At 43.8% G+C, this 24,906-nt stretch overlaps 3 protein-coding genes across 3 annotated transcripts in view; all 3 read right to left on the bottom strand.

Moving 5' to 3' along the window:
* Window positions 1-239: 239 nt before the first annotated feature.
* LOC310876064 (E3 ubiquitin-protein ligase pellino homolog 1-like) lies at window positions 240-4,612 on the bottom strand (the record flags this gene model as incomplete). The annotated part of the gene is made up of 7 exons (XM_083789511.1): window positions 240-575; window positions 652-918; window positions 1,084-1,272; window positions 2,578-2,751; window positions 3,178-3,276; window positions 3,370-3,502; window positions 4,518-4,612. 7 exons carry the CDS (start codon window positions 4,610-4,612, stop codon window positions 240-242), a joined length of 1,293 nt encoding a protein of 430 aa, XP_083645637.1.
* Window positions 4,613-6,368: 1,756 nt separating this feature from the next.
* On the bottom strand, window positions 6,369-10,961 carry LOC310876063 (E3 ubiquitin-protein ligase pellino homolog 1-like; the record flags this gene model as incomplete). Its single annotated transcript, XM_083789510.1, has 7 exons — window positions 10,848-10,961; window positions 10,202-10,325; window positions 9,732-9,830; window positions 8,443-8,610; window positions 7,972-8,160; window positions 7,527-7,790; window positions 6,369-6,704 (listed from the first exon to the last, which is right to left on the bottom strand). Exons 1-7 carry the CDS (start codon window positions 10,955-10,957, stop codon window positions 6,369-6,371), a joined length of 1,290 nt encoding a protein of 429 aa, XP_083645636.1. The 5' UTR covers window positions 10,958-10,961.
* A 590-nt stretch (window positions 10,962-11,551) lies between these two features.
* The window catches only part of LOC310876062 (type II inositol 3,4-bisphosphate 4-phosphatase-like), a gene marked incomplete at its 5' end in the record, with an annotated part of 28,502 nt that continues 15,147 nt past the window's right edge, over window positions 11,552-24,906 (bottom strand). Inside the window, 11 exons of the mRNA XM_083789509.1 lie at window positions 11,552-12,996; window positions 16,635-16,789; window positions 17,213-17,310; window positions 18,412-18,509; window positions 19,917-20,057; window positions 20,185-20,311; window positions 20,622-20,745; window positions 20,964-21,145; window positions 21,551-21,695; window positions 22,154-22,411; window positions 24,109-24,277. Coding sequence (XP_083645635.1) covers window positions 12,864-12,996; window positions 16,635-16,789; window positions 17,213-17,310; window positions 18,412-18,509; window positions 19,917-20,057; window positions 20,185-20,311; window positions 20,622-20,745; window positions 20,964-21,145; window positions 21,551-21,695; window positions 22,154-22,411; window positions 24,109-24,277 — 1,630 coding nt within the window. The 3' untranslated portion in view covers window positions 11,552-12,863. The remainder of the gene's footprint in view (window positions 12,997-16,634; window positions 16,790-17,212; window positions 17,311-18,411; window positions 18,510-19,916; window positions 20,058-20,184; window positions 20,312-20,621; window positions 20,746-20,963; window positions 21,146-21,550; window positions 21,696-22,153; window positions 22,412-24,108; window positions 24,278-24,906) is intronic.

The raw sequence follows: 24,906 nt of genomic DNA, 5'->3' as shown, positions 1-24,906 counted from the left end.
CACCTAGGGCACAGGATTAAAAAAATACTTGGAAAAGAAAACATCTCTGCTGAGCTCTCTCCTATTGCAGTGGTTCTCAAAGTGGGGTCCTGGGACCCTCAGTGGTACTGAGGGGCTTGCAGGGGATCCCCAGCTAAATTATTGATAATTAAGATAATGAGTTGAAGGCCATTTTGCACCAAACTCTGCCATCCACTTGATTATTTTTTGTCAGTAACTCCGGGGTCTGTGGCCTACTACTAGTAATCAAGTTTGAGAGAGTCGATGCCGTTTAAAAATTTGGCTAGAGGCCTGTGGAGTGTGACGTAGCCGGTCTCTCCGGTCAGCTGCCGGGCACAGAAGGGACAGGCAGGAGAGGCGGCAGGAAAGGTGGTCGCGTCGCCGGGCAGCGGCATCCGACTCCAGAAGGCGGCGGTCGCCTCTGAGCACACGTGGCCACAGGGAACGAGCGCGTGGCGTCCGCGTTTGGCGTCCAGGAAAAACGCCTCCTCGCAGCCCAGCTGCAGGGGCACGTAGAGGCCTCGAACCTGGCACGTGGGACACTCCGCTTCATCAGGAGACATCCATTTAACTGCCTGCAGTGGTGGAAGAAGATTGTTTAGCTCATTGCATGATTATCTTGAAACAATTGCGACCAGGCCTAACTTTCACCTCAGCCTCTCCACGGTAGTCTTCATTGCGGAAATGACCACACTGGAGGTTGGCCCAGCAGGGCTCATCTCCAGACCGGCGGTGGAAGGGCATGTCGTTGAAGACCAACGGGCACCAGGGCCGCCCGGCGCCGTTCAGCTGCGGGCGGCGCAGGGCCTCCGCGGCGGGCGTGCGCGCCGCCAGGCCCTCGGCCGTGCGCCACAGGAGGGTCACGCCACACAGGTCGATCAGCGAGCCGTCCACCAGCTCCTGAGGCTCGCCGTCCACCTGGACGGAAACACGAGGGAGATGTACGCTTTGGTCGGTGTTTTTTGTCGACTGGAATGTCAGTGGTTTAGCACTAAATCGTCAAAAACGACAGTTTGTGTGACCCTTTTTTAAATATATAATGCGTCTGTGCACGTGTACACCGTTTGTTGTGTTTGTCCTCACCCTTTTCCCCTGTTTTGGAGACGTGCGGGTCTTCCGGAGGGCGAAGGCGTGGCCACGCACTGAGATCTCCCTCCACGGGCCGGGCGTAGAGTCCTGAGTGAAGCCATGGAGCGGACGCATCACCAGCACGCCATTGGTGGTCAGTCCGTCCATCTGACCATCAAGAGACTTCCATTTAACTGCTTTCTTCTGCCGGGGGAGGGGGGTGCAGACAATAAAATATAAAACAATGAAAAGAGACAATAAAATATAAAACAGAGCATAAATAGCACAGAGCAGGAAATCAATATACAAGTAAATCAGGTGCAGTTAAAGGCGAGGGAGAACAGATGAGTTTTGAGGAGGGATTTAAAAGCCCCAATTGACTCGGCAGATCTAATATGGAGGTGCAGCATGTTCCAGAGTTTGGGGCCCGCAGCCGCAAAAGCACGATCACCCCTGCTCCTCTTACTGGTCGTGAGCTCGACCAGCAGCAGCTTGTCCGCAGACCTTAATGCTCTAGATGGGGCGTAGGGCGTAGGGTCAGAGAGGTAGGAGGGAGAGAGACCGTGAAGTGATTTAAAAACAAATAAAAGCACCTTAAAATCTATTCTGAACTTAACAGGGAGCCAATGGAGAGAGGCCAATACTGGGGTGATGTGGTCTCGTTTTTTGGTTCCGGTGAGAAGACGGGCAGCTGCATTCTGCACTAACTGCAAGTGCCTATAGTGACGCCTGGTCGATACCAGTGTACAGGGAATAGGCAGTAATCTATTCGTGTGGAAATGAAGGTGTGGATGACCATCTCGAGCTGTTTGGGGGGAGGTAGGACTTGATCTTAGCAATAGTTCTAAGTTGGAAGAAACTCGTTTTACAACGGAGCTTATTTGTTTATTAAATTTAAAATCTTCATCAAAAATGACACAGAGGTTTTTTTAATTTATTTGCGTTGAGAGTGAGGAAGTTGGCATTCATCCAGGACTAAGGAATGGCTGGAATGCATTATTGGAGTTAGATTTGAGCGGTATATAAATTTGGACGTCGTCGGCATAGCAATGAAAAGCCATGTTGTGCTTTTGTAGTATAGGGCCTAGAGGTAACATATAAAGGAGAAATTAAATAAGACCCAATATTGAGCCTTGGGGCACTTCACAGGAGAGGGAGGCCGCAGGTGATGCGAATTCTCCTAAGTGGACAGAGAAGGTTCTCTCAGAAAGGTAGGAATGGAACCATTAAGGGCAGTGCCAGAGATGCCAATATGATGTTCTAAGCGGGATAGTAAAATAGTGCATGGAGCTAACATTACTCTAATACACCCCCAGGTGTGGTTATAACATTCAAATATGTCTTCCCTGTGTATTTTAGGTTTCTTCCTGGAAGCTGAAAGCCTTTGAGCCATTATTTATCCATGGTATAGGATAGGTATTATGCTGAGCATGATTTCTCTTCATTTCTTTTTCGGCAACACAGACAGAATTGTGTACATTTTCTGCATCATGACATTTCATAACTCACACCCAGGAAGATGTTCTTGGAGGAGTCAAAGCCGGCGGCGTAGATGTGTGCGGTGTGGGGCGGTCTCCTCTGGCAGATGATGCGGCAGGCGAACCGCGAGATTTGGCTGTCGCTGTCGCCGGACAATGGGACCGTGTCCGTCACCTCAAAGTCACACTCCGGGGAACGCCCGATCTGTATATAAACAAACAAGGTGTTTCACATTACAGCTTGATTGTACTGCATGAACCACTTTCACCGTAGTGTCCCTGGCATGTGACATGTCTTTATGAAATAGTAAGTAAGTAAGTGTGTGTATATATATATATATATATATATATATATATATATATATATATACATATATATATATATACATATATATATATATACATATATATATATATATGCTAATCAACATCTAAGCTAAGCAGTGGCGTGCACAGACATGAGGGGCAGGTGCTCAAGTAAAAAAAGGGCACATTGTGCAGCGCGTGGAATCGGCCAGTTGCCTTAATAGTGTGAGATTTATAGATTTTGGAGCCTAAATAATAAATTAGAATTAGACGCTTTTTATCTCTATAATAATGACATATTATTATTATTATGGATCCTACAGACCTGAAACATGTCTGTATGTTTGTCAGAAGAGTGTTCCACCACGACCGTGGTGACTGCGGTGATGAAAGTAATCGTGTGCTGGTCCCCCACGCTGATGGCCTGTGGAACACAGAGAAGTTCACCGTTAGAAACATCCAGTTCTGGAAAAAATTACTCTCTGAGCACTTCTTCCACCAATGATTGTACCATTACCATAGCTGCCTTTGTATTGTCACTCGTGTGTATAGTGCTTGGTGTCACACCGTTGGCCTCTGGTCTCTGGCACAAAGCAAAGTGGCTTTGGGTCCCGGTCCCGGCCCCGTTGGGCAGGAGTAGGCCATTGTACCTGTGAAGAGAAGACGGGGGCGCTGGGGTTAATAAAGCAAGCTTTGCCACAAGCTTCATTTCTGTTCAGATATTTGAGCCAAGGACTACCACTTGACGAGATTTAGCTTCGACTCACACCCAAAATTTGGTATACCATAGGAGAGATAACAGGCAAAAGTTGGTCTACATTCTGTTATTGTGTAGACTTCTTGTAAATTAAGTAATAGGCCTACTGATGTTTAACAATAATTTAACTCTTGAGAGTGCTGTAAAATGAAACCAAATGGGTTTAATTTTGCACTCTCAAGAGTTAAGGCCTATTCATAGTCTGGATTTTCGGTGGTGAGGTGACCACCGCTCCGGTGGTGAGCTGACCACCGGAGCTGAAATAACGTTGAGCGGTGGTGAGTAAGAACAGAGAGATGGGCTGGAGCGGTGGCGGTGGTTTGCTCTTCACCGCGGCTCGTGACGTCATGTTGTAGTTCGGTGGTCACCTAACCACCGAAAATCCAGACTATGTATGATGAGCCTTTAGGGATAGAGTTAGTAATGGGGTGAGTCAGACCAACGCAACGTCGGAATAATGCGCCGTCGGAAAACTTATGACACGGCACCATTGTCACCCGCAACTAGCAGCATGATTGGAGTCAATACATTTGAGGTTTCTTTTATTCTATGAAATCTTGTGATTTGTTATGAAGGCCACAACTGACTAAATAATAATCACAGCCGTGTGAAGTGAGGGGCGTTCTAATCAATTATTGACCTCATACCAACCTTGAAACATATACCTTAGTTATACGTCACCATGAATGGTGGTCCCTTATTGGCCAAGGGTTTCCACTGACATACCATTGTCAATGGCATTAATGTCATTAATGTCATTGTAGATTCATTAATGAATCTACACTATTTCTGTTTATAGGAGGGGTTAGCGCCCCTCAAAAATCTCGATAGCTGCATTAAGGGGAGATTATTCTTATATTTTTCAATTTACTTATTTTTTGTTTCCTAATAAATGGATAATTTCATACCCCAGGACAATGAGCTCTCCATATTTGACGGGGTCGGGGCCGGAGACGGAGAAGGAGAAGGGGATCTTCTTGGGAACTTCTTTGCTCTGCCACATTGTTGCTTCCTTCAGGCAACTCCAGAGGGCCTCCATCTTCAGAAGGAAGGGGTGGTGCAGGGCTCTCCGCTATAGCCAAACACTCCTCTGTCGCCTGCTTCAAAGTCTAGTGGTTGTTGCTGTCCTTTACGTCCCACTTAACCTGAGGATGCCACAAGAAAAAACACATTGTGAAACACTGCAGTGAAGCCATTCATTTACTTACATCATATGTGTTAATTATACTGAAATAAATAGTGCAGCCTTTATTAGTAGGAACACAAGTTAAGTAAATTGACAAGAGTTTAGCTAGCAATGCTAGCTAAAAACCCAAGACAATTCACCTTACTTACTTTACTTAATTATCTTGAGTAGCTGGATAGTAGCTTCTTAAAAGTATACGTTTAATGTTTTGTAGCAACAGCTCATCCATTCAGTCAAGTCCTCAAGCCTCAATGTATGGACTGAAGTTCATGATGTGCTATTTATACAATATAGATAGTGCTGCTCTCTGATTAAATCTCTCTGATTCAATCATTTACACTTGACTTTTTTGATATGCAGCCTGATCACAAACCTTTCCAGCTGATTCAGCCATTGTGACAATCAGCTTGAATCAGCTTGATCAAAGCTGATTGTTCTCTCTCGCTCATTCAATTCAATGCAAAAGGGGCTTTATTGATTGGCATGAGAAAAGTATATTGTCAAAGCAAACCAATTCCTCACAATGAACGTAACAAATAGATAGACCTTTTATTGATCCATAGGGAAAATCAGTAGTCAACAGCAGGACCTCAGTAAGTATGAAGTGTTTATATTAAAATAAATTGAAATACAATGTAAATACATTGAAATAAAGTAAAATAAAATGTTTCATCCAAACAAAAATAAACTTGAAACAATTTGACCAAATTACAAATGGTAAAATTGAAATGGTTAAACAAATAAAAATAGTCACAAATACAGCATAAAAAGACCAAAATCACTCTTCATGAAGGAAGATTAGTGACTATCTGTAAAAGGACATGCATTATTGACATTTCGGTCTTCGATAACAGACAGTCACTCTTTTTACTTCATTGATCCATCAACACATTCTTTTAGCAGCACCTTTACACTGTGTTGTCTGAACACAAACTTTATACAGAGTATCAAAATGTATTATAGTTCATAAATCAGTTTATTTTAAAGAACAGCACAAATGTCTGAAGTTATTACCAACTGTTCTCTTTCACTCTTTCGCATGGATATTACATTTATTCATGTTGTGGGAAGTTGGTCAAAACTCAGTTAAAGATGCAGTGCCACGGGGGCATGGTGGCACAGTTGGTAGTGCTGTCGCCTCACAGCTAGAAGGTCCTGGGTTCGATTCCCGCTCGGGGCGCTGTGGGTGCTGGCGGCGTGTTTCCTCCTCCCTCACAAAAACATGCAGTAATCCTGGTCTCTAAAATGCCTCCCCCTGGCCAGCTGGGGCGCCTGATGGAGGGGAAAGGAACTGGTTGGAATAACGTGTTCCTTCCACGCGCTACGTCCAACCAGGGAAACTCCCCCCTGTCAGGTCACGGTGTAAAGGAGCAACTTGGACACTCAAGCATGAAGGAAGCATGAGTTAAGTCCATTGCTCTCCCCAGGTTGGCAGAGGGTGTGTAGAGCCCAGGATCACATTAGATGATTGACACAGGGTTGAAAAATGGGTTACAAAATCGTGGGATAAAAAATGTATTAAAAAAAGATGCAGTGCCACCATTTTTTTTACACCCTAAAACATCAGGTATTATTACAATTTAAGGGGGAAGAACTCCATGGAGTCCATGGGCATGGCGTCTAAAAAGTTGACCAGAGGCCTGTGGAGTGTGACGTAGCCGGTCTCTCCGGTCAGCTGCCGGGCACAGAAGGGACAGGCAGGAGAGGCGGCAGGAAAGGTGGTCGCGTCGCCAGGCAGCGGCATCCGACTCCAGAAGGCGGCGGTCGCCTCTGAACACACGTGGCCGCAGGGAACGAGCGCGTGGCGTCCGCGTTTGGCGTCCAGGAAAAACGCCTCCTCGCAGCCCAGCTGCAGGGGCACGTAGAGGCCTCGAACCTGGCACGTGGGACACTCCGCTTCATCAGGAGACTGCATTGGTAGAAGAAGATTGTTTAGCCATAGTTTTGTACTTTATCTGTTTATTTATGTACAATTTGGAAGTATTTGCACTTGATTATTTCCAGTTTCCAATAGGCCTACTTTTACTTCTACTCCAATACATCTCAGATGTAAATATTGTACTTTTACTCCACTGCATTTATTTGAAAACTTTTAGTTACTAGTTACTTTGTAGATTTTGATTATTATTAAAAAACATAGCTGATCTACAAGCTCACAATGCATCGTGATTGATGTGACACATTGTGAGTTTGTAGATCTGCTATTTTCAAAAGATGTTTTATACATTTTGAAAACTTACTTGAAATGGGACATTCTGCATAATGAGTACTTTTATTTCTGGTACCTTAAGTAGCCTACATTTTTATGCCAATACCTTTGTACTTTTACTCAAGTACGGTACATTTTGAGTTCCGGAGAATCTGGACCTTTACTTGTAATGGCGTATTTCTACATTGCAGTACTGGTACTTTTTTACTTAAAGGGACACTTCACCCCTTTTGCAACCAGATCTTATTTTAATGATGTTTGGGAGGCAAGAAACACTTTCCTGGGTTTTTTATGTGGGTAATAGACATTTCAAAATGTCCATGATGTCATGGACACTGGGCTCACTTACTTCCTGGACTACGTCTACATGTTGTCTCAGTAAGACAGCCCTCCCCCTATCCACAAGGAGGAGCAGTGCACCAAAGCATTATGGGAATAGTAGGGCATATACGTTTTCCACCACTGTGCAAAATCATTGCATGATTATCTTGAAACAATTGCGACCAGGCCTATAACTTTCACCTCAGCCTCTCCACGGTAGTCTTCATTGCGGAAATGACCACACTGGAGGTTGGCCCAGCAGGGCTCATCTCCAGACAGGCGGTGGAAGGGCATGTCGTTGAAGACCAACGGGCACCAGGGCCGCCCGGCGCCGTTCAGCTGCGGGCGGCGCAGGGCCTCCGCGGCGGGTGTGCGCACCAGGCCCTCGGCCGTGCGCCACAGGAGGGTCACGCCGCACAGGTCGATCAGCGAGCCGTCCACCAGCTCCTGAGGCTCGCCGTCCACCTGGACGGAAACACGAGGAAGATGTACGCTTTGGTCGGTGTTTTTTGTCGACAGGAATGCTACATCTATGTCAGTGGTTTCGCACTAAATCGTCAAAAACGACCGTTTGTATGACCCTCAACAAATATATAATGCGTCTGTGCACGTGTACACCGTTTGTCGTGAACATGTTTGTCCTCACCCTTTTCCCCCGTTTTGGAGACGTGCGGGTCTTCCGGAGGGCGAAGGCGTGGCCACGCACTGAGATCTCCCTCCACGGGCCGGGCGTAGAGTCCTGAGTGAAGCCATGGAGCGGACGCATCACCAGCACACCATTGGTGGTCAGTCCGTCCATCTGACCATCTGGAGACTTCCATTTGACTGCTTTCTTCTGCCGGGGGAGGGGGGTGCAGTGGTGGAAAAAGATTGTTTTAGTTTTGTACTTTTTCTGTTCTGTATGGAGTTAACATTACTCTAATACACCCCCAGGTGTGGTTAAAACATTCAAATATGTCTTCCCTGTGTATTTTAGGTTTCTTCCTGAAAGCTGAAAGCCTGAGCCATTATTTATCCATGGTAGGTATTATGCTGAGCATGATTTATCTTTATTTATTTTTCGGCAACACAGACAGAATTGTGTACATTTTCTGCATCATGACATTTCATAACTCACACCCAGGAAGATGTTCTTGGAGGAGTCAAAGCCGGCGGCGTAGATGTGTGCGGTGTGGGGCGGTCTCCTCTGGCAGATGATGCGGCAGGCGAACCGCGAGATCTGGCTGTCACCGGACAATGGGACCGTGTCCGTCACCTCAAAGTCACACTCCGGGGAACGCCCGATCTGTATATAAACAAACAAGGTGTTTCACATTACAGCTTGATTGCACTGTATTAACCACTTACACCGTAGTGTCCCTGGCATGCATGTTATGAAATAGTAAGTAAAGGCCTATTCATAGTCTGGATTTTCGGTGGTGAGCTGACCACCGGAGCTGAAATAACGTTGAGCGGTGGGGAGTAAAAACAGAGAGAATGGCTGGAGCGGTGGCGGTGTTTTCCTTGAAAAACTGCTAGCAGGTGCTCAAGTAAAAAAAGGGAACCTTGTGCAGCGCATGGAATCGGCCAGTTGCCTTAGTAGTGTGAGATTTATAGATTTTGGGGCCTAAATAATATATTGGAAGCTTTTTATCTCTAGCACCCCCTAGTGTCTATCTCTGCACGCCACTGAAGCTAAGCCTAGACCGCTAAAAAACATTCACTTCAGCTATAACCCGGTTTTAGACGGACATCTAGTAGCCGACTATTTCTAAGTGGGTAAAGAGCTGGAGAGTCAGGGAGACCACTCTTATTGAACAAACATAACTATCAGAATATAGCGTATTATTATTTTTTAGAGCAGGGCATGTTTATTTGAATGACCAATCAATCGATGGTGTGGTAAATTAGTATACTTAGTATAGGGTTAGGGCCTACTTGTATTCCGGTATATTATATTATCAAGGCCTACAATGTACAGTATGTTAGTGTTTTGGAAATTATTTGTGGGTTTGCAAAACACACTGTATGCATTATTATTTTTTCATCTCATTTCAACCTTTATTCGGTTCTCGGAGAACACATCAATAATGTACAATTATTATTATAATAATTACATAATATTAGTATTATGGATCCTACAGACCTACAGATCCTACAAATCATATAGCACTGACGAAGGTCTTAGTACCGAAACGTTTGCTTTTTAATTGCACTTTGAGCACAGAGCACTTTAGGGGCATGATAAAATAAAATAAAAATATTTTCTTAAGTCTCAGTCCAAGGAGTTTTACTTCTATTTTCTATACGGTGAGCGAGTCTTTTCCTGTCAAAGTTTCCCTTATGTTTTTGAGACCACCGCTATACCGTAGTCAAGGTTGGAAAAAAAGGACGAAGAAAGGCTTCAGTTTTCTCAGTCCTACAGACCTGAAACATGTCTGTATGTTTGTCAGAAGAGTGTTCCACCACAACCGTGGTGACTGCGGTGATGAAAGTAATCGTGTGCTGGTCCCCCACGCTGATGGCCTGTGGAACACAGAGAAGTTCACCGTTAGAAACATCCAGTTCTGGAAAAATAACTCTAAGCACTTGAGTTTGATTGATTAATTAATTTAAATATTTATTAACAGTTTGCAGAATTACAGTACATTTCAAGCACAAACTCAATACAAAGACTGTTAACTGTGAGTGGACGACCCAATTAAGCATTACACTTGTTTACAAGAGGGTCCACCATGTTCAATTCATCAAAACATTTAGAGACGTACAAATAGACACTTTTATATAGTTAAAGAACAGAACAGGAATTCATCATAAAGGAAGCAAAAAGGGAAAAGAAACAAATACAGTGAGGGGAAAAGCGGGGGGGGGGGCACTTCTTCCACCAATGATTGTACCTTTGTATTGTCACTCGTGTGTATAGTGCTTGGTGTCACACCGTTGGCCTCTGGTCTCTGGCACAAAGCAAAGTGGCTTTGGGTCCCGGTCCCGGCCCCGTTGGGCAGGAGTAGGCCATTGTAACTGTGAAGAGAAGACGGGAGCGCTGGGGTTAATAAAGCAAGCTTTGCCACAAGCTTCATTTCTGTTCAGATATTTGAGCCAAGGACTACCACTTGACGAGATTTAGCTTTGACTCAGACCCAAAACTTTGTATACCATAGGAGAGATAACAGGCAAAAGTTGGTCTACATTCTGTTATTGTGTAGACTTATTGTAAATTAAGTAATACTGATGTTTAACAATAATTTTACTCTTGAGAGTGCTGTAAAATGAAACCAAATGGGTTTAATTTTGCTCTCTCAAGAGTTATGGCCTATTCATAGTCTGGATTTTCGGTGGTGAGGTGACCACCACTCCGGTGGTGAGGTGACCACCGGAGCTGAAATAACGTTGAGCGGTGGTGAGTAAAAACAGAGAGAAGGGCTGGAGCGGTGGCGGTGGTTTGCTCTTCAACGCGGCTCGTGACGTCATGTTGTAGTTCGGTGGTCAATTACCCCAAAATTTGTTTATTTTTTGTTTCCTAATAAATTAATAATTTCATACCCCAGGACAATGAGCTCTCCATATTTGACGGGGTCGGGGACGGAGAAGGGGAACTTCTTGGTAACTTCTTCGCGCTGCCACATTGTTGCTTCTTTCAGACAACCCTCCATCTTCAGAAGGGTGGTGCAGGGCTATAGCCAAACACTCCTCTGTCACCTGCTTCAAAGTCTAGTGGTTGTTGCTGTCCTTTACGTCCCACTTAACCTGAGGATGCCACAAGAAAAAACACATTGTGAAACACTGCAGTGAAGCCATTCATTTACTTACATCATATGTGTTAATTATACTGAAATAAATAGTGCAGCCTTTATTAGTAGGAACACGAGTTAAGTAAATTGACAACAGTTTAGCTAGCAATGCATACAATGTTACCATTCAACATTGTAACACAAATGAAAAAAGTAAAAACCCAAGACAATTCAACTTACAACTTACTTGACTTAATTATCTTGAGTAGCTGGATAGTAGCTTCTTAAAAGTATACGTTTAATGTTTTGCAGCAGCAGCTCATCCATTCGGTCAAGTCCTCAAGCCTCAATGTATGGACTGAAGTTCATGATGTGCTATTTATACATTATAGATAGTGCTGCTCTCTGATTAAATCATTTACACCTTTTTGATATGCAGCCTGATAAACCTTTCCAGCTGATTCAGCCATTCTGACAATCAGCTTGATCAAAGCTGATTGTTCTCTCTCGCTCATTCAATTCAATGCAAAAGGGGCTTTATTTATTGGCATGAGAAAAGTATATTGTCAAAGCAAACCAATTCCTCACAATGAACATAAAAAATAGATAGACTTTTATTGATCCATAGGGAAAATCAGTAGTCAACAGCAGGACCTCAGTAAGTATGAAGTGTTTATATTAAAATAAATTGAAATACAATGTAAATACATTGCAATAAAGTAAAATAAAATGTTTCATCCAAACTAAAAATAAACTTGAAACAATTTGACCAAATTACAAATGGTAAAATTGAAATGGTTAAACAAATAAAAATAGTCACAAATACAGCATAAAATGACCAAAATCACTCTTCATGAAGGAAGAATAGTGACTATCTGTAAAAGGACATGCATTATTGACATTTCGGTCTTCGATAAGAGACAGTCACTCTTTTTACTACATTGATCCATCAACACATTCTTTTAGCAGCACCTTTACACTGTGTTACACTGTGTAACACAAACTTTATACAGAGTATCAAAATGTATTATAGTTCACAAATCAGTTTATTTTTAAGAACAGCACAAATGTCTGAAGTTATTACCAACTGTTCTCTTTCACTCTTTCGCATGGATATTACATTTATTCTAGCTCTAAATGATGACGTAAGACATATGGTCATTTATGTAGTCTGGTCCCAGCAAACCAGGCACAAATTTGCTGTTTTATTTGCATACGCATCAAGTGGCGGGTTGGCTGGCACGGTGCACACAGACTGGGCGAAATTATTACTTGCGCACTCTGCTTGCGCAAGTAAATACTACCGTAGATACATGTTCACTATTATTTATCAAGTGAAATCTCACTGAGATACAAGAGACCCTTGACAAAATACTTGGTTGGTTTATTTTTTAGGTTAAAAATAGTTTTAGCATTTGGATTCAGGTTGAACTTATAGGTATAGAATTGGGCACTTAGGGGTTATAGGGTTGGAGCAATCTGAGAATCCCATCGTCAAATATTCGGGGAAAACAGCGGCCCCTGTTGTTGGCAACAGTCTGTCTTGAGAGACTATAGGGTTGGAGTTACGGTCGATTTATTAGAAGTTATGAGCACCAGTGTCGTGCACCGGAAAAAGCAGTGGGACACGTTGTGAGCTTGTAGATCTGCCATTTGTGGCTTCAGTAAATAATGACATGATCGCAGAGCTAAAAGGTTGATGTCCGCACAAGTATAGTACTACAAACGTCTGTGTGTGTGTGTGTGTGTGTGTGTGTACGTATGTATGTGTGTGTGTGTGTGTGTGTGTGTGTGTGTGTGTGTGTGTGTGTGTGTGTGTGTGCGCGTGCTAAGTGTCTCCCTTGCCGTAGGTGCCGTCAGGAGGTCTGTAGTGTTTGGGGAAGGTGAGCAACTGTACGCTGTTGAAGGCATACTTCCTGTTTCCTGTGTTCTTCTCCACGTTCTCCATCCTGCTGCCCTCCCTGGAGGAAACACGCACGCACACACACACGCACACAGACGTATACAAAGAGGAAAATACACACAAAAGCATACATTCATGCATACATGGACACACACAGCACATACCCACAAAAGAGTGCACGCGCACGCACACACACACACACACACACACACACACACACACACACACACACACACACACACACACACACACACACACACACACACACACACACACACACACACACACACACACACACACACACACACACACACACACACACACACAAAATAAAGTATGAAATAATAAATACTTATTATTTATAATAATTATAATATTTATGACAAAATCCACACCGTCTCTCTCGCAGCCGTCACTACTGTCTCTCTAAATATCAGTGTAAACCAAGTACATTTACTCAAATACTGTTGAGGATTTCTTTTTTTAGTATTTCACATTTTCACTACTTTTACTTCAACTCCACTACATCTCAAAAGGCAAAATATTGTGCTTTTACCCCACTACAATTATTTGTCTCAATGCGACGCATCGTGAGCTTGTAGATCTGCTATTTTCAAAAGATGATTTTATACATTTGAAAACGAGTGAGTACTTTTGGTACTTTAAAACCCATTCTGGGCGGGAACCCCTTTTGGTGTTTTAACTAAGCATTATGTTGTACGTTAGCTATTGAAAAATAGCAGATCTACAAGCTCATAGCGTGCCCTACGAGCTTGTAGATCTGCTATTTTTGAAAAATCTTGAAAATGCGGCATATTCTTTCAGAGCGAACGTTTCTTTTTAGTATTTCTACAATGCTGTAGGCCTATACTTGTACGCGAAAGTAAAACATGCGAGTACTTTTTTCCGGCCATTACTAAAAAAGAGACGACACGTCAAGCCCGACAGAAATAGAACTGACCATCATCACATAACATTGTGATATTTCCAGGTGTTTCCTGGTCATTCCTGGTACGTTGCCAGTAAAAGCACCAGGCTCAGTATGAGCCAGAGGACCAGCACGTGGGAGGTGACCAGCAGAAACACCACAGGGTACAGGTGGCGCCCGGGGGCTTTGGGGGCCACGCCCCCGGCCCCGCACAGCGCCCGGGGGTCGTGGGGGTCCGGGGGGGCGGCGGGGTGCACCCCCCCTGACTCCACCCCAGATATGGAGCCCCCCGAGCGGGCATAGCAGCCCTCCATCTGGCCCCAGGACTGATGGGACCTGGACACGGGGTTGTGTTTGTGCGTGCGTGTGTGTGTGTGTGTGCGAAGCGTGCGTGCAGAAAGAAAGAAAAAAAGAAAGAAAAAGAAAGAAGGAAAGAAAGAATACAGATGAGAAAGAAGAGGCGGGAAGGTAAGCAGAAAGCAATAAAAAAGTCAATGTGTTGATAAGACAGACAGACAGACAGACAGACAGACAGACAGACAGACAGACAGGCAGGCAGGCAGGCAGGCAGGCAGGCAGGCAGGCAGGCAGGAAGAAAGAAAGAAAGAAAGAAAGAAAGAAAGAAAGAAAGAAAGAAAGAAAGAAAGAAAGAAAGAAAGAAAGAAAGAAAGAAAGAAAGAAAGAATGAAAGAAAGAAAGATGGATGCACCAAAAGAAGAACAACACGAAGAGAATCCATTTGAGGAGAGGGAAGAAAAAAAAGAGAAGGAAACGTAAAATTAGAATCATGAACTTGAAGAGATGAAGAAATGGAGAAAGGAGACGAGGAAGGGAGTATGGGAGAGAAGGAGAAAGGAGACGAGGAAGGGACTATGGGAGAGAAGGAGAAAGAAGACGAGGAAGGTACTAACGGAGCGAAGGAGTCAGGAGACCAGAGGAAGGGACAGGATACTACTATGGAAACTGTTCCCCTAACTGTTTGGTTGGAGCCCTCTGGTGGGTCATGAGGGAAATGCAGAATACTATGACTTTAATAATGTAAAAAAAATGGAAATCAAAGAAAGAAAAACGTCACGTCATCTCCCTTGAAAAGAAACACTGTGATGCTAATGTATAGGAACTTGAAGCATACTACATTGGTTCCACTGATCCAAACCAACACACAATCAAAATCATTACATCGTTTGACACAGTTCCACAGACAAATAGTGAAAATAGCAGACCTACAAGCTCACAACGGCTCGCGTTGCGAGGCTTTGTGAGCTCGTAGATTGGCTATTTTTTTATTATTGTTGCCTCTTTCTTTATCATTTGACAATTTGGCCGAAGTTTGACCAGTTTTTAACAGTATAGATTTCTGATTACTTTTGATGCAGCAACGGTCTTTTTTTCTTTTCTTTCTAGAGTTTTTCTTTAGGTATTGAAAAGGTCTTAGTAGTCAAAGGTTTTTAATACATTAATTGGCCTAAAATTGTCACTGTCATCTGGCGACCCCCCCCCCCCCCCCCTGGGGATCCCGACCCACAGGTTGAGAACCCCTGGTCTAGGGCATAGGAGAGGACTCAAAGGAGACATGGGGATACAGTAGGAGAGGAGGGAGCAGAGAGTTAAAGGGACACTTCACCCTTTTTGCAAAAATATATATGTTAATGACGTTTAGAAGCTTTAGAACACTTTCCTGGGGGTCTTTATGTGTGTAATATGTGGTTTTAGCTATTTTAGATTGTAGCAGTGAGCCCAGTGTCTCTGATGTCATGGACACTGGTCTCACTTCCTTCCTGGACTACAATTCCCATAATTCTTTGGTGCACTGCTCCTCCTTGTGGATAGGGGGAGGGCTGTCTTACTGAGACAACATGTAGTCCAGGAAGGAAGTGAGCCCAGTGTCCAATGACATCAGAGACACTGGGCTCACTGCTACAATCTAAAATATCTAAAACCACATATTACACACATAAAGACCCCCCAGGAAAGTGTTCTAAAGCTTCTACACGTCATTTACATATATTTTTAAGCAAAAATGGTGCCCCTAACTGGCTTATTGCCACCCTTAATATCATCTTATTGTGCCTTAGGCCAACTTTGGCGACTTTTTGAATGACAATAGAAAAATGTGCGATATGACCTCAATGTCACGAAATATCTCATTTTAAAGCTGCAAGTCTCTAGTTTACACCGGAAAAAAAAATATGTTCCTAGCATGTTCCATCGTTTACTTATAAGCATTTTAGTACACCTTGGTTTCATTGATATAAAAGTATTTATATCTCAGGGAGGGGGAGGAGGAGGGGGGGGGGGGGGGAGAGAGAGGGGAGTTTCACAACTCAGTTCACACAGGTGTGATTATTATTTTGTCATGATTCATGTCTTTATCTCGGGAGGGGGGGAGGAGGAGGGGGGGGGGGAGAGAGGGGAGTTTCACAACTCAGTTCACACAGGTGTGATTATTATTTTGTCATGATGCCAATAAAAAAAAAAAAAAAAAAACTTTGTGGGTAAGACCCCCACCTAGCTAATGCAAAAAAAAAAAAAAAAAAAAAAAAAAAGAAAAAAAAGTACTAAGTACTAAGTACTACGTCAATAACGTCATTGGCCACAAGGGATTTGTTGATTTAACACGCAAATAACGTCATTGGCCACTAGGGGGTTAAAGAGCAGTGGAGGGGAGTTCATAGTTTGTGAGGGTAAATGGTTCACACACACACACACACACACACACACACACACGCACACATAGAGACAGACAGACAGACAGACACGGTGTGTACCGTCTCATGCAGTCCAGTGCAGTGAAGAAGTGTGCGTTGCTGAGCGTGTGTTGGTCTCTCAGTATCACACACTGTTCCAGCGTGACGGACATGGAGGTTCTGTCCTTGGCACTCTTACAGCTGGTCAGACGCACCGCCTTCAACCTGCGACACAACTGAACACACACACACACACACACACACACACACACACACACACACACACACACAATGCACAATGCACAATGTATTTATATCCACATAAAGCAGTGATTCTCAACTTGTGTACCACCGGCGGTACACATGCAACGACTCTTTCCGAAAATGAAAAAGGTGTGTGTGTGTGTGTGTGTGTGTGTGGGGTGCATTTAATAGGAGGTGGTGTGGCGTGGCTCAGTGGCTGGCGAGTTAAGTTTTAAAACAGCAGAGATAGCCTACATATATTGTCAGTTGTTACTACAATAATGACGCAATCATGGCTAATAACAGGAACTCTCAGCAGTTCCTACATTTTGAGGAACTAAACGGGCTAAACAGAGTGTGACAGACAGTACAGTACTGGTTCCGATCCAACAGGGTTCCTTGTGGCCCGGTCTTACCGATGCCGCGTTCCACAGAACCTCCACGTTCTTCCTCTTCCGGCTGTTCAGACTCCTCTCCAGGGACCACAGCTGCTCCGACACTGATCCCAGGTCAGCTGGAGACGCACAGAGAAACACATGAATGAAGTCCAATAACTCGGCGACATTCCAGTCAGCCATTAGTACAAAGATCACGTCCACCATCAGTGTACACATAATAAAAGACATGAGGAACCAGTTGTGCTTTTGTAACCCATTCTGATCAGATTCTAAAAATGTCTATTACATCCTGACAGTTTCATTATTAACCCATTTTGACCTGAGATCAGATTCTAAAAGTGTCTTCGATTAAAAAAAAATAGCAGACCTACAAGCTCGTAGAGCTACGAGCTTGTAGATCTGCTATTTTTCAATAGCTAAAGCATAACATGATGCTAACACCAAAATGGGTTCCCGCCCAGAATGGGTTAAAATAACTAAGTACATTTACTCAGTACTGTACTTAAGTAACATTTTGAGATACTTTTACTTTGCAATTTCCATTACTTTTACTTCTAGTCAGTGGCTTTTCGGATCCAAATATTGTACTTTTACTCGACTACGTTGATTTGAAGACTTTAGTTACTATAGTTATTTTAAAGATTTTTAATATTATTACAATTTCGGCCATTTGAAAATAGCCGATCTACAAGCTCCAAAGGTGTCATGATGCAACACATTGTGAGCTTGTAGATCTGCTGTTTTCACACATTTGAAAACTTGAAGTGGGACATTCTGCATAATGTGTATTTTTTACTTAAGGTACCTTTAAGTAATTATTTTGCTGCAAATACTTTTGTACTTTTGCTCAAGTACATTTTGAATTCAGAACATTTACTTGTAACAGAGTAGTTCTATATTGCTGTATTGATACTTTTACTTAAATAATAAATGTGAAAATTAACTGGTCCTTTAATTAATAATTTAATAGCAGATCTACAAGCTCATAGCGCGCCACCGAGTGGCACGCTAAGAGCTTGTAGGTCTGCTATTTGTTTTTAATCGTGAAAATGCGGCACAAATCTTTGAATATATATTCTTTCAGAAGACTTATTTTTACGTCAGGCCTAAAAACATGCGAGTGCTTTTTCCAACACCGCAAAGCACAGAGAGACTTGAAGGTTGAAGACAGGCAGGCAGGCAGACAGACAGACAGACAGACAGACAGACAGACAGACCTGTCTGAGGTTGTTTTTCTCTCAGTTCACTGCAGTAGTTCTTCAAAAGTTCACAACTCTCGTGGTTTATTTTGTCCTGCAAGGAGCTATCACCAAACCTAACGCACACACACACGCGCACACACACACACACACACACACACACACACACACACACACACACACACACACACACACACACACACACACACACACACACACACACACACACACACACACACACACACACACACACACACACACACACACACACACACACACACACACCACACACACACACACACACACACACACACACACACACACACAGAGAGAGAGCGATGATTTTGGTGCGGGGAGGTTTGAGAGGGTTCATCAGGATAGTGTTCAGCTTTATCATCCTCCCCTGACCACAATCACTCATCATCCGTCATTCACCACCATACGAATAGCTTCTCGGTTGCTACGGCGACCGATAAACATGAAATGTATACTGGAAGTGGAAAAAGTCTGCCTCCATGTAAACAGACTCTTTGATGGAAACAAGCTTTATTCATGGAACACAAACTACGGCGTTGCTGATCGCGGTTACAAAATGTATGTTTGGGGGCGAATTAAACCAGTAAGTCGCCTGAGGGCGAGAAGCGAGGGGGTCAGATCAACATATCTGCCCGAGACTGCTGGGCGAGCGCTGGCGCTTTGGCATGGGGGACAACCGTATACTCCATATAATTATGAAAGTGGCGACCGTCAATTTACCTTGTAGCATTTGCTTTTCAGTATTTTAGCTGTGACGTGAGCGCCCCCTCCAGAGATACATCCGGGTCCTACTTTTGTGTCGCTTTTGTATCCCCATAGAGTTATACTGTGACGCTCCGTCGGACTAAATCTGAGACGAAAACAACCACGGAAAGTCTCATTTTACCACTTTCCTCGCAAAAACAACAAAGCTGCTGCTCTCCCAAATCTGGCTGTGACAGGCCGTCTGCCCCACATGGAATACTATCGCCATTTTATTTTATTGTGTCAACTAAATCCTCATTAATGCAAACTAGATTCCAACATACTCAAGCCTGCACACATTCTAAATATGCCCCCGAAATATTGTACTGAGCAAATGGACTGTTCAAACCTTCAAAAATAATGATATTAAATAGTCTTTATTGTCTCCACATCATATATTTTCTTTGTCATGGACACACAAAGCATTAATAATTCCACTTGAGTTGGAAGCATTGAGACCCATTTTAACCCTCGACGGCTTCCATTCTGAAAAATAACGTAATTGTAAAAAGATCCACACGTTTAGATATTCTATTTGCAATGAGATGCGGACGGGAGCTGGTGCCACTTGGACCCGGACGTAACGTAGCACTACAAAAGACGTCGGACTTAAATACAGAATTGTCCCCACCAGTTAGCTTATAAGGTGGTAGCTTATGCTACCACATAGCAGGCAGCGAAATCATTAATTGCGTACTGCTGATATGGTGCATTGGAAAAAAAAGTGGATTTACAAGACATACCTCTCAGCCAGACTCTGCTGTTGGTTGATCCCGATGTTGAACAGGACAGGCTGGATCTTTAAGACACACCCCTCCTGCAGTTCCCGTGGTAATGAAGTGTACGTCTCCGGGGGCAACGGGACCTCGACAACAAAACGCCCCCTAGAGGAGGGAGAGAGAGACGCCATGCTGAGTCAGCGGCCGTGTGTTCTACACCACTGGTTCCCAAATGGTGGGTTGGAACCCACTGTTTGGCTGCTTGATTTCAATTATTGTTTCAGAATATTACCGTGTTCCGCTGAGCGTGGGCAGGAGGTCAGCCGATTGGTCGCTCTCGGCGCTAGTGATGGTGAAGGTCACTGCACTCAGGTCAGACACGCCCACACTCATGTCCTCTAACATGCCTAGCTCTTCACCTAACACGCACGGGCACATGCGCACGCACATGCACATGCACACACACACACACACACACACACACACACACACAGGTTGTGATAAGGCGATACGTGAATACATTCTTCACAGATTCGTTTGAAATATATACATTTGTTTCACTTTGTGTTTTTGCAGATTTACGACAAAACAACAATTGACAGGTGTTTCACCAAATATGCTCAGTGTGTGTGTGTGTGTGTGTGTGTGTGTGTGTGTGTGTGTGTGTGTGTGTGTGTGTGTGTGTGTGTGTGTGTGTGTGTGTGCGCGCGTGTGTGTGCGCGTGCATACCATATGTACTAAGTAGTCCTTCAAACTGCACGACGAGTCCCACTGTGTGCAGTTGTTGTAGAAACGCGCAATCTTCTAGTCCTCCGTACAACTTCAGTAGAAATCCACACACTACTGCAGACAACTACAGACAGACAGACAGACAGACAGACAAGACATTTTATTTCACCGTGTGTGTCTAATGGAAAGCAATTTGCATATGAGATGCCCTATATAGACAACATAAACACACTATGACATGACGGCGCCAGGAAGACTGCATTTACCAATCCTAACTATTGGGAGCAATGGGCGCCATTAATAAAGTGTGCATGTAACAACGGTAAAACGGTGGTATCTCACAGACTGGCTGAAGACGGCGTCTCGTCTCTGTCTCAGCTGCGGGGTTCCCTGGGACACGGTGGCCCGCAGCGCCTCCTGCAGGAGGACAAAGGTCATGGCAGCCCTGGCCTTCAACATGGCCTCCCTCACGCACTCCCTCAGAGTCACCACCAGGGGGAGCAGCTGCTCCTGCCACGAGGAGGCTGTGTGTGCACGCCACGGGGAGAAGGAGAGAGATTATGGTCACTTGTTGGACAGTGGTGGAAAAAGCACTCGCGATACTGCAATGTAGAACTACTCTGTCACGCATAAAAGTCCGTAATTTAAATTTTACTTGAGTAAAAGTACAAAAGTATTGCCCTCAAAAGGTACTTAAGCACCATTGGCAGGTGTGAAATGACAGAGAGAGACAGAGAAAGACACAGAGAAACAGAGAGAGAGAGAGAGACAGACACAGAGATAGAGATATTATAGGAGAGAGGGGGGAGGGAGTGGTTAAAAGTGAATGTGTCCCTCCTCTATAAAAAGTATTAAATAAAGGTGAATGGAATGTGGAAAAGAAAAGAGAGGATGAACAAGACGGAGAGAAACACAGTGTCACGTCGCACCGGTGTCGTGAGAATCCGTGTCCCCCGGCGACTCCCGTTGCTCCAGCGATGTCACTTCCTGTGGGCGGGGCACTCGCTCTCTCAGCCGGTCGACCATGGCAATGACGCAGTTCAGGCTCTTGGCGACGTTCGCCCACACCCTGTCCTATACACACACGGTGGTGGAAAAGGTTAAAGGTCGAAAATGTATCGAAGTCTTGTGAAAATAGCAGATCTAAAAAGCTCACAACGCATCACACCGCGACATGTTGTGAGCGTGTAGATCGGCAATTTTCAAATAGCCATAGTAACCTATATATATATATATATATAGATATAGGGCATATATATAGATATAGTGGCATGTTTGGTAATAATAATCAAAATCAACAAAGTAACTAGTAACAAAAGTTTTCAAGTAATTGTGGTGGAGTAAAAAATACAATGTTTGCCCCTGAGATGTAGTGGAGAAGAAGTAAAAGTATTGCAAATCGGAAATACTCCAGTAAAGTAATAAAAAAGAAAACAACTCAAAATTACTTGAATACTTAGTTTCTTTCCACCACTGCCCACACATGCACGCATGCACGCACGCACGAACACACGCACACACACACAACTTGCCCACTCTTCTTCGTCATACTCCACGTCATGACGAGCGGTCTGCGGTTGCCTCGGAGACAGCGGCGTGAGTGGGCCCCCCCCTTGATTGGCCGACGGCGGTGGCGGCGGTCCGCGCCCCCGAAGCGTTCCGTTGCCCGTGGCGCCGACGGGCGCGGGGGCGTGGCAGTTGCGGTGGCAGTGGGCGGGGCAGAGGCTGTGCAGAGAAGCCAGGGCGCCGTGCACCAGCTCGTCTTTGAGCGCGTGCACAAACTCCTCCGTCTGTGTGTGCGGACGAAAAATAAATAAATCACAAATGTGTCCATGATTAAGACTAATTATTGATTAAACTGGAATTGCATTTGATTTAAACTGAACCACGCTTGAGACTTGATGAAATTGCCGTTTCAACAGTAAAACACCTCATACAGTTAAACTTAATTGTGGGGAACGTAATGTGATTTATTATGCCTATAGTCTTGTGATATTAAAACAGTTTAAGAGCCATAAACGACAAGACGTTTTTATTGCCAATTATGGACCGGATGCCACGGTCGCTAAGACATGTTCTTTTGATTTTATTTTATTTATAATGGGCGAATTGGCAACCAGAGCCTAAACTGGTGACCACCAGGTGGCGCTGACGTAAGGTATGTCACGTTGATGGACAGATTGGGCAATACACTGGTAGCAGGCGGTGGGCGTGATCACAGGGGCTGGGGCGCTGCCACGCTAATAACTACTGCTAATCACTACTAACGCCGTTCACCTGCTGGGCACTAGTGTCTCTGTACGTCGTGTCTCTAATGGGAGTAGTTCTACACTGCAGTATTGATGCTTTTACTTAACCCATTTTGGGGTTCGGGAACCCCTTTTGGTGTTTTAAACGTTATAAATTAGCTATTGAAAAAAATAGCAGATCTACAAGCTCATAGCACGCCACCGAGTTGCGCACTACGAGCTCGTAGGTCTGCTATATTTTTTTAATCTTGAAAATGAGGCACAAATTTGGAATATATATATATATTTTTACTCAAATCTTTGCTTCTGGGGGGGACACACACAACATATTTTCAGATGGGGGTCGGAGGCCAATTACCTTTTGGTGTTTTACCCCCTCAGGCCGGGAACCCATTTTTGGGTTCTGTACAGTATGTATACAGTATTCAAAAATGTAAAATGTTTGATGCTGCTATATAAATATTTGAAGTTTTTCCCGAAAACTTAGGTCAGGATTTAGAGGCGTTTTTTTAGAATCGGCCTCAGGCCCTAAATGGGTTAAAGGACAACTTTAGTTTTTTTCAACTAAGGTTCATGTTTTAGGTTGTTATTAGAGAAACTACAAGGTGAGTGTTAATTTTCTTTCATTTGCTGCTTTTTTTTGTTTTTGGGATTTTAGCAGTTTTTGACAGGGGGGCAGGGGCATGGGGCATGGGGCTAAATATGTATTTCTTTACAAAATATTATGGCGATTTATTTTTGTATTATTTACTATAGTCCTAATAAACCCCAAGAAATTACATCTGGCCACAAAAGATCACAGGATCGATTGAATGTGACAAACTGACATATTGAGCCTATACACACAGTATAAGCCTTCCCCTTATACTGAAGTGAAGGTAACCTACTGGCTACCTTCACATTCAGTAGATCCTGTGATCTTCTGTGGCCAGATGTAATTTCCTGGGGTTTATTAGGACTATAGTAAATAATACAAAAATAAATCACCATAACATTTTGTAAAAATATACATATTTAGCCCCATGCTCGAATGCCCCCGCCCCCCTGTCAAAAAGAGCTAAAATCCCTAAAACGAAAGAAAGCAGCAAATGAAAAAAATGTAACACTCATCTTTTACTTTCTCTAATAGCAACCTAAAACATGAACCTTGGTTGAAAAAAACTAAAGTTGTCCTTTAAGTAAAGAATGTTAGTACTTTTTCCCCACTGGAAATTAGTTAATTAGTTAATATGCATCACCTTGTGCGTCAGTCCGTCGACGGCATCCTGCAGGAGCTCAGGGTCGAGCTCCGCGCAGACGCCCAGCAGCTCCTCGGACGAGCTCGACACCAGAGGCTGCAGCCGGGCCACGCTGGCCAGCAGCACCCTGGCCCGGGACACCTCCTCCGGAGAGTAGGACACGGCACTGCTGCATAAAAGGATGGAACAGAGCCTTCATTAGTGTCATTGGTAACACCTGTGAAGGAAGTATAGGGAAGGGGCCCAAGTTCTTTCCAAAATGGCATGTGTTGTTGTCCATTGCAATTGCATTTAGCAGACGCTCTTATCCCACAGACCCACACAAGATAACCATCTTCACCTCAACGTCAGCAAGACAATAAGGACATTGGACAAAGGACTAAAAGGCTAAAAGGTTCAAATTACATTTAGATATAGCGTCAGTGTTGTTTTTGGCAGCAAATTTCTATTTTAGTTTTAGTTGTCGTCTCTTGAATAGTTTTCACTTAGTTTTAGTCACATTTTAGTCACCTGGAATGTTCTAGTCTAGTTTTAGTCGACTAAATCTACAGTTGATTTAGTCGACTAGACTGTGTTTTGACTGGCCTTGATGTCGTTGTAATGACATACTTGACACTTTGGTTGCATGCTGAAAATAGCAGATCTACAATCGACGCGTTGTGAGATTGTAGATCTGCTAATTTCAGCATGCAACCCAGCATAAAACTGATCTCTTGTCCACTGGTCCCTAACATTTTAGTCTAGTTTTGTTGACGAAATTGTCAGTATATTTAGTCTTAGTTTTAGTCATCATAGATT

This window comes from Protomyctophum parallelum, assembly GCF_964188405.1.
Source record: "Protomyctophum parallelum genome assembly, chromosome: 18".
Lineage (NCBI taxonomy): Eukaryota > Metazoa > Chordata > Actinopteri > Myctophiformes > Myctophidae > Protomyctophum > Protomyctophum parallelum.
The sequence above is the reverse complement of the archived record's forward strand: the minus strand, read 5'-3'. Positions and strand labels throughout refer to the sequence as shown.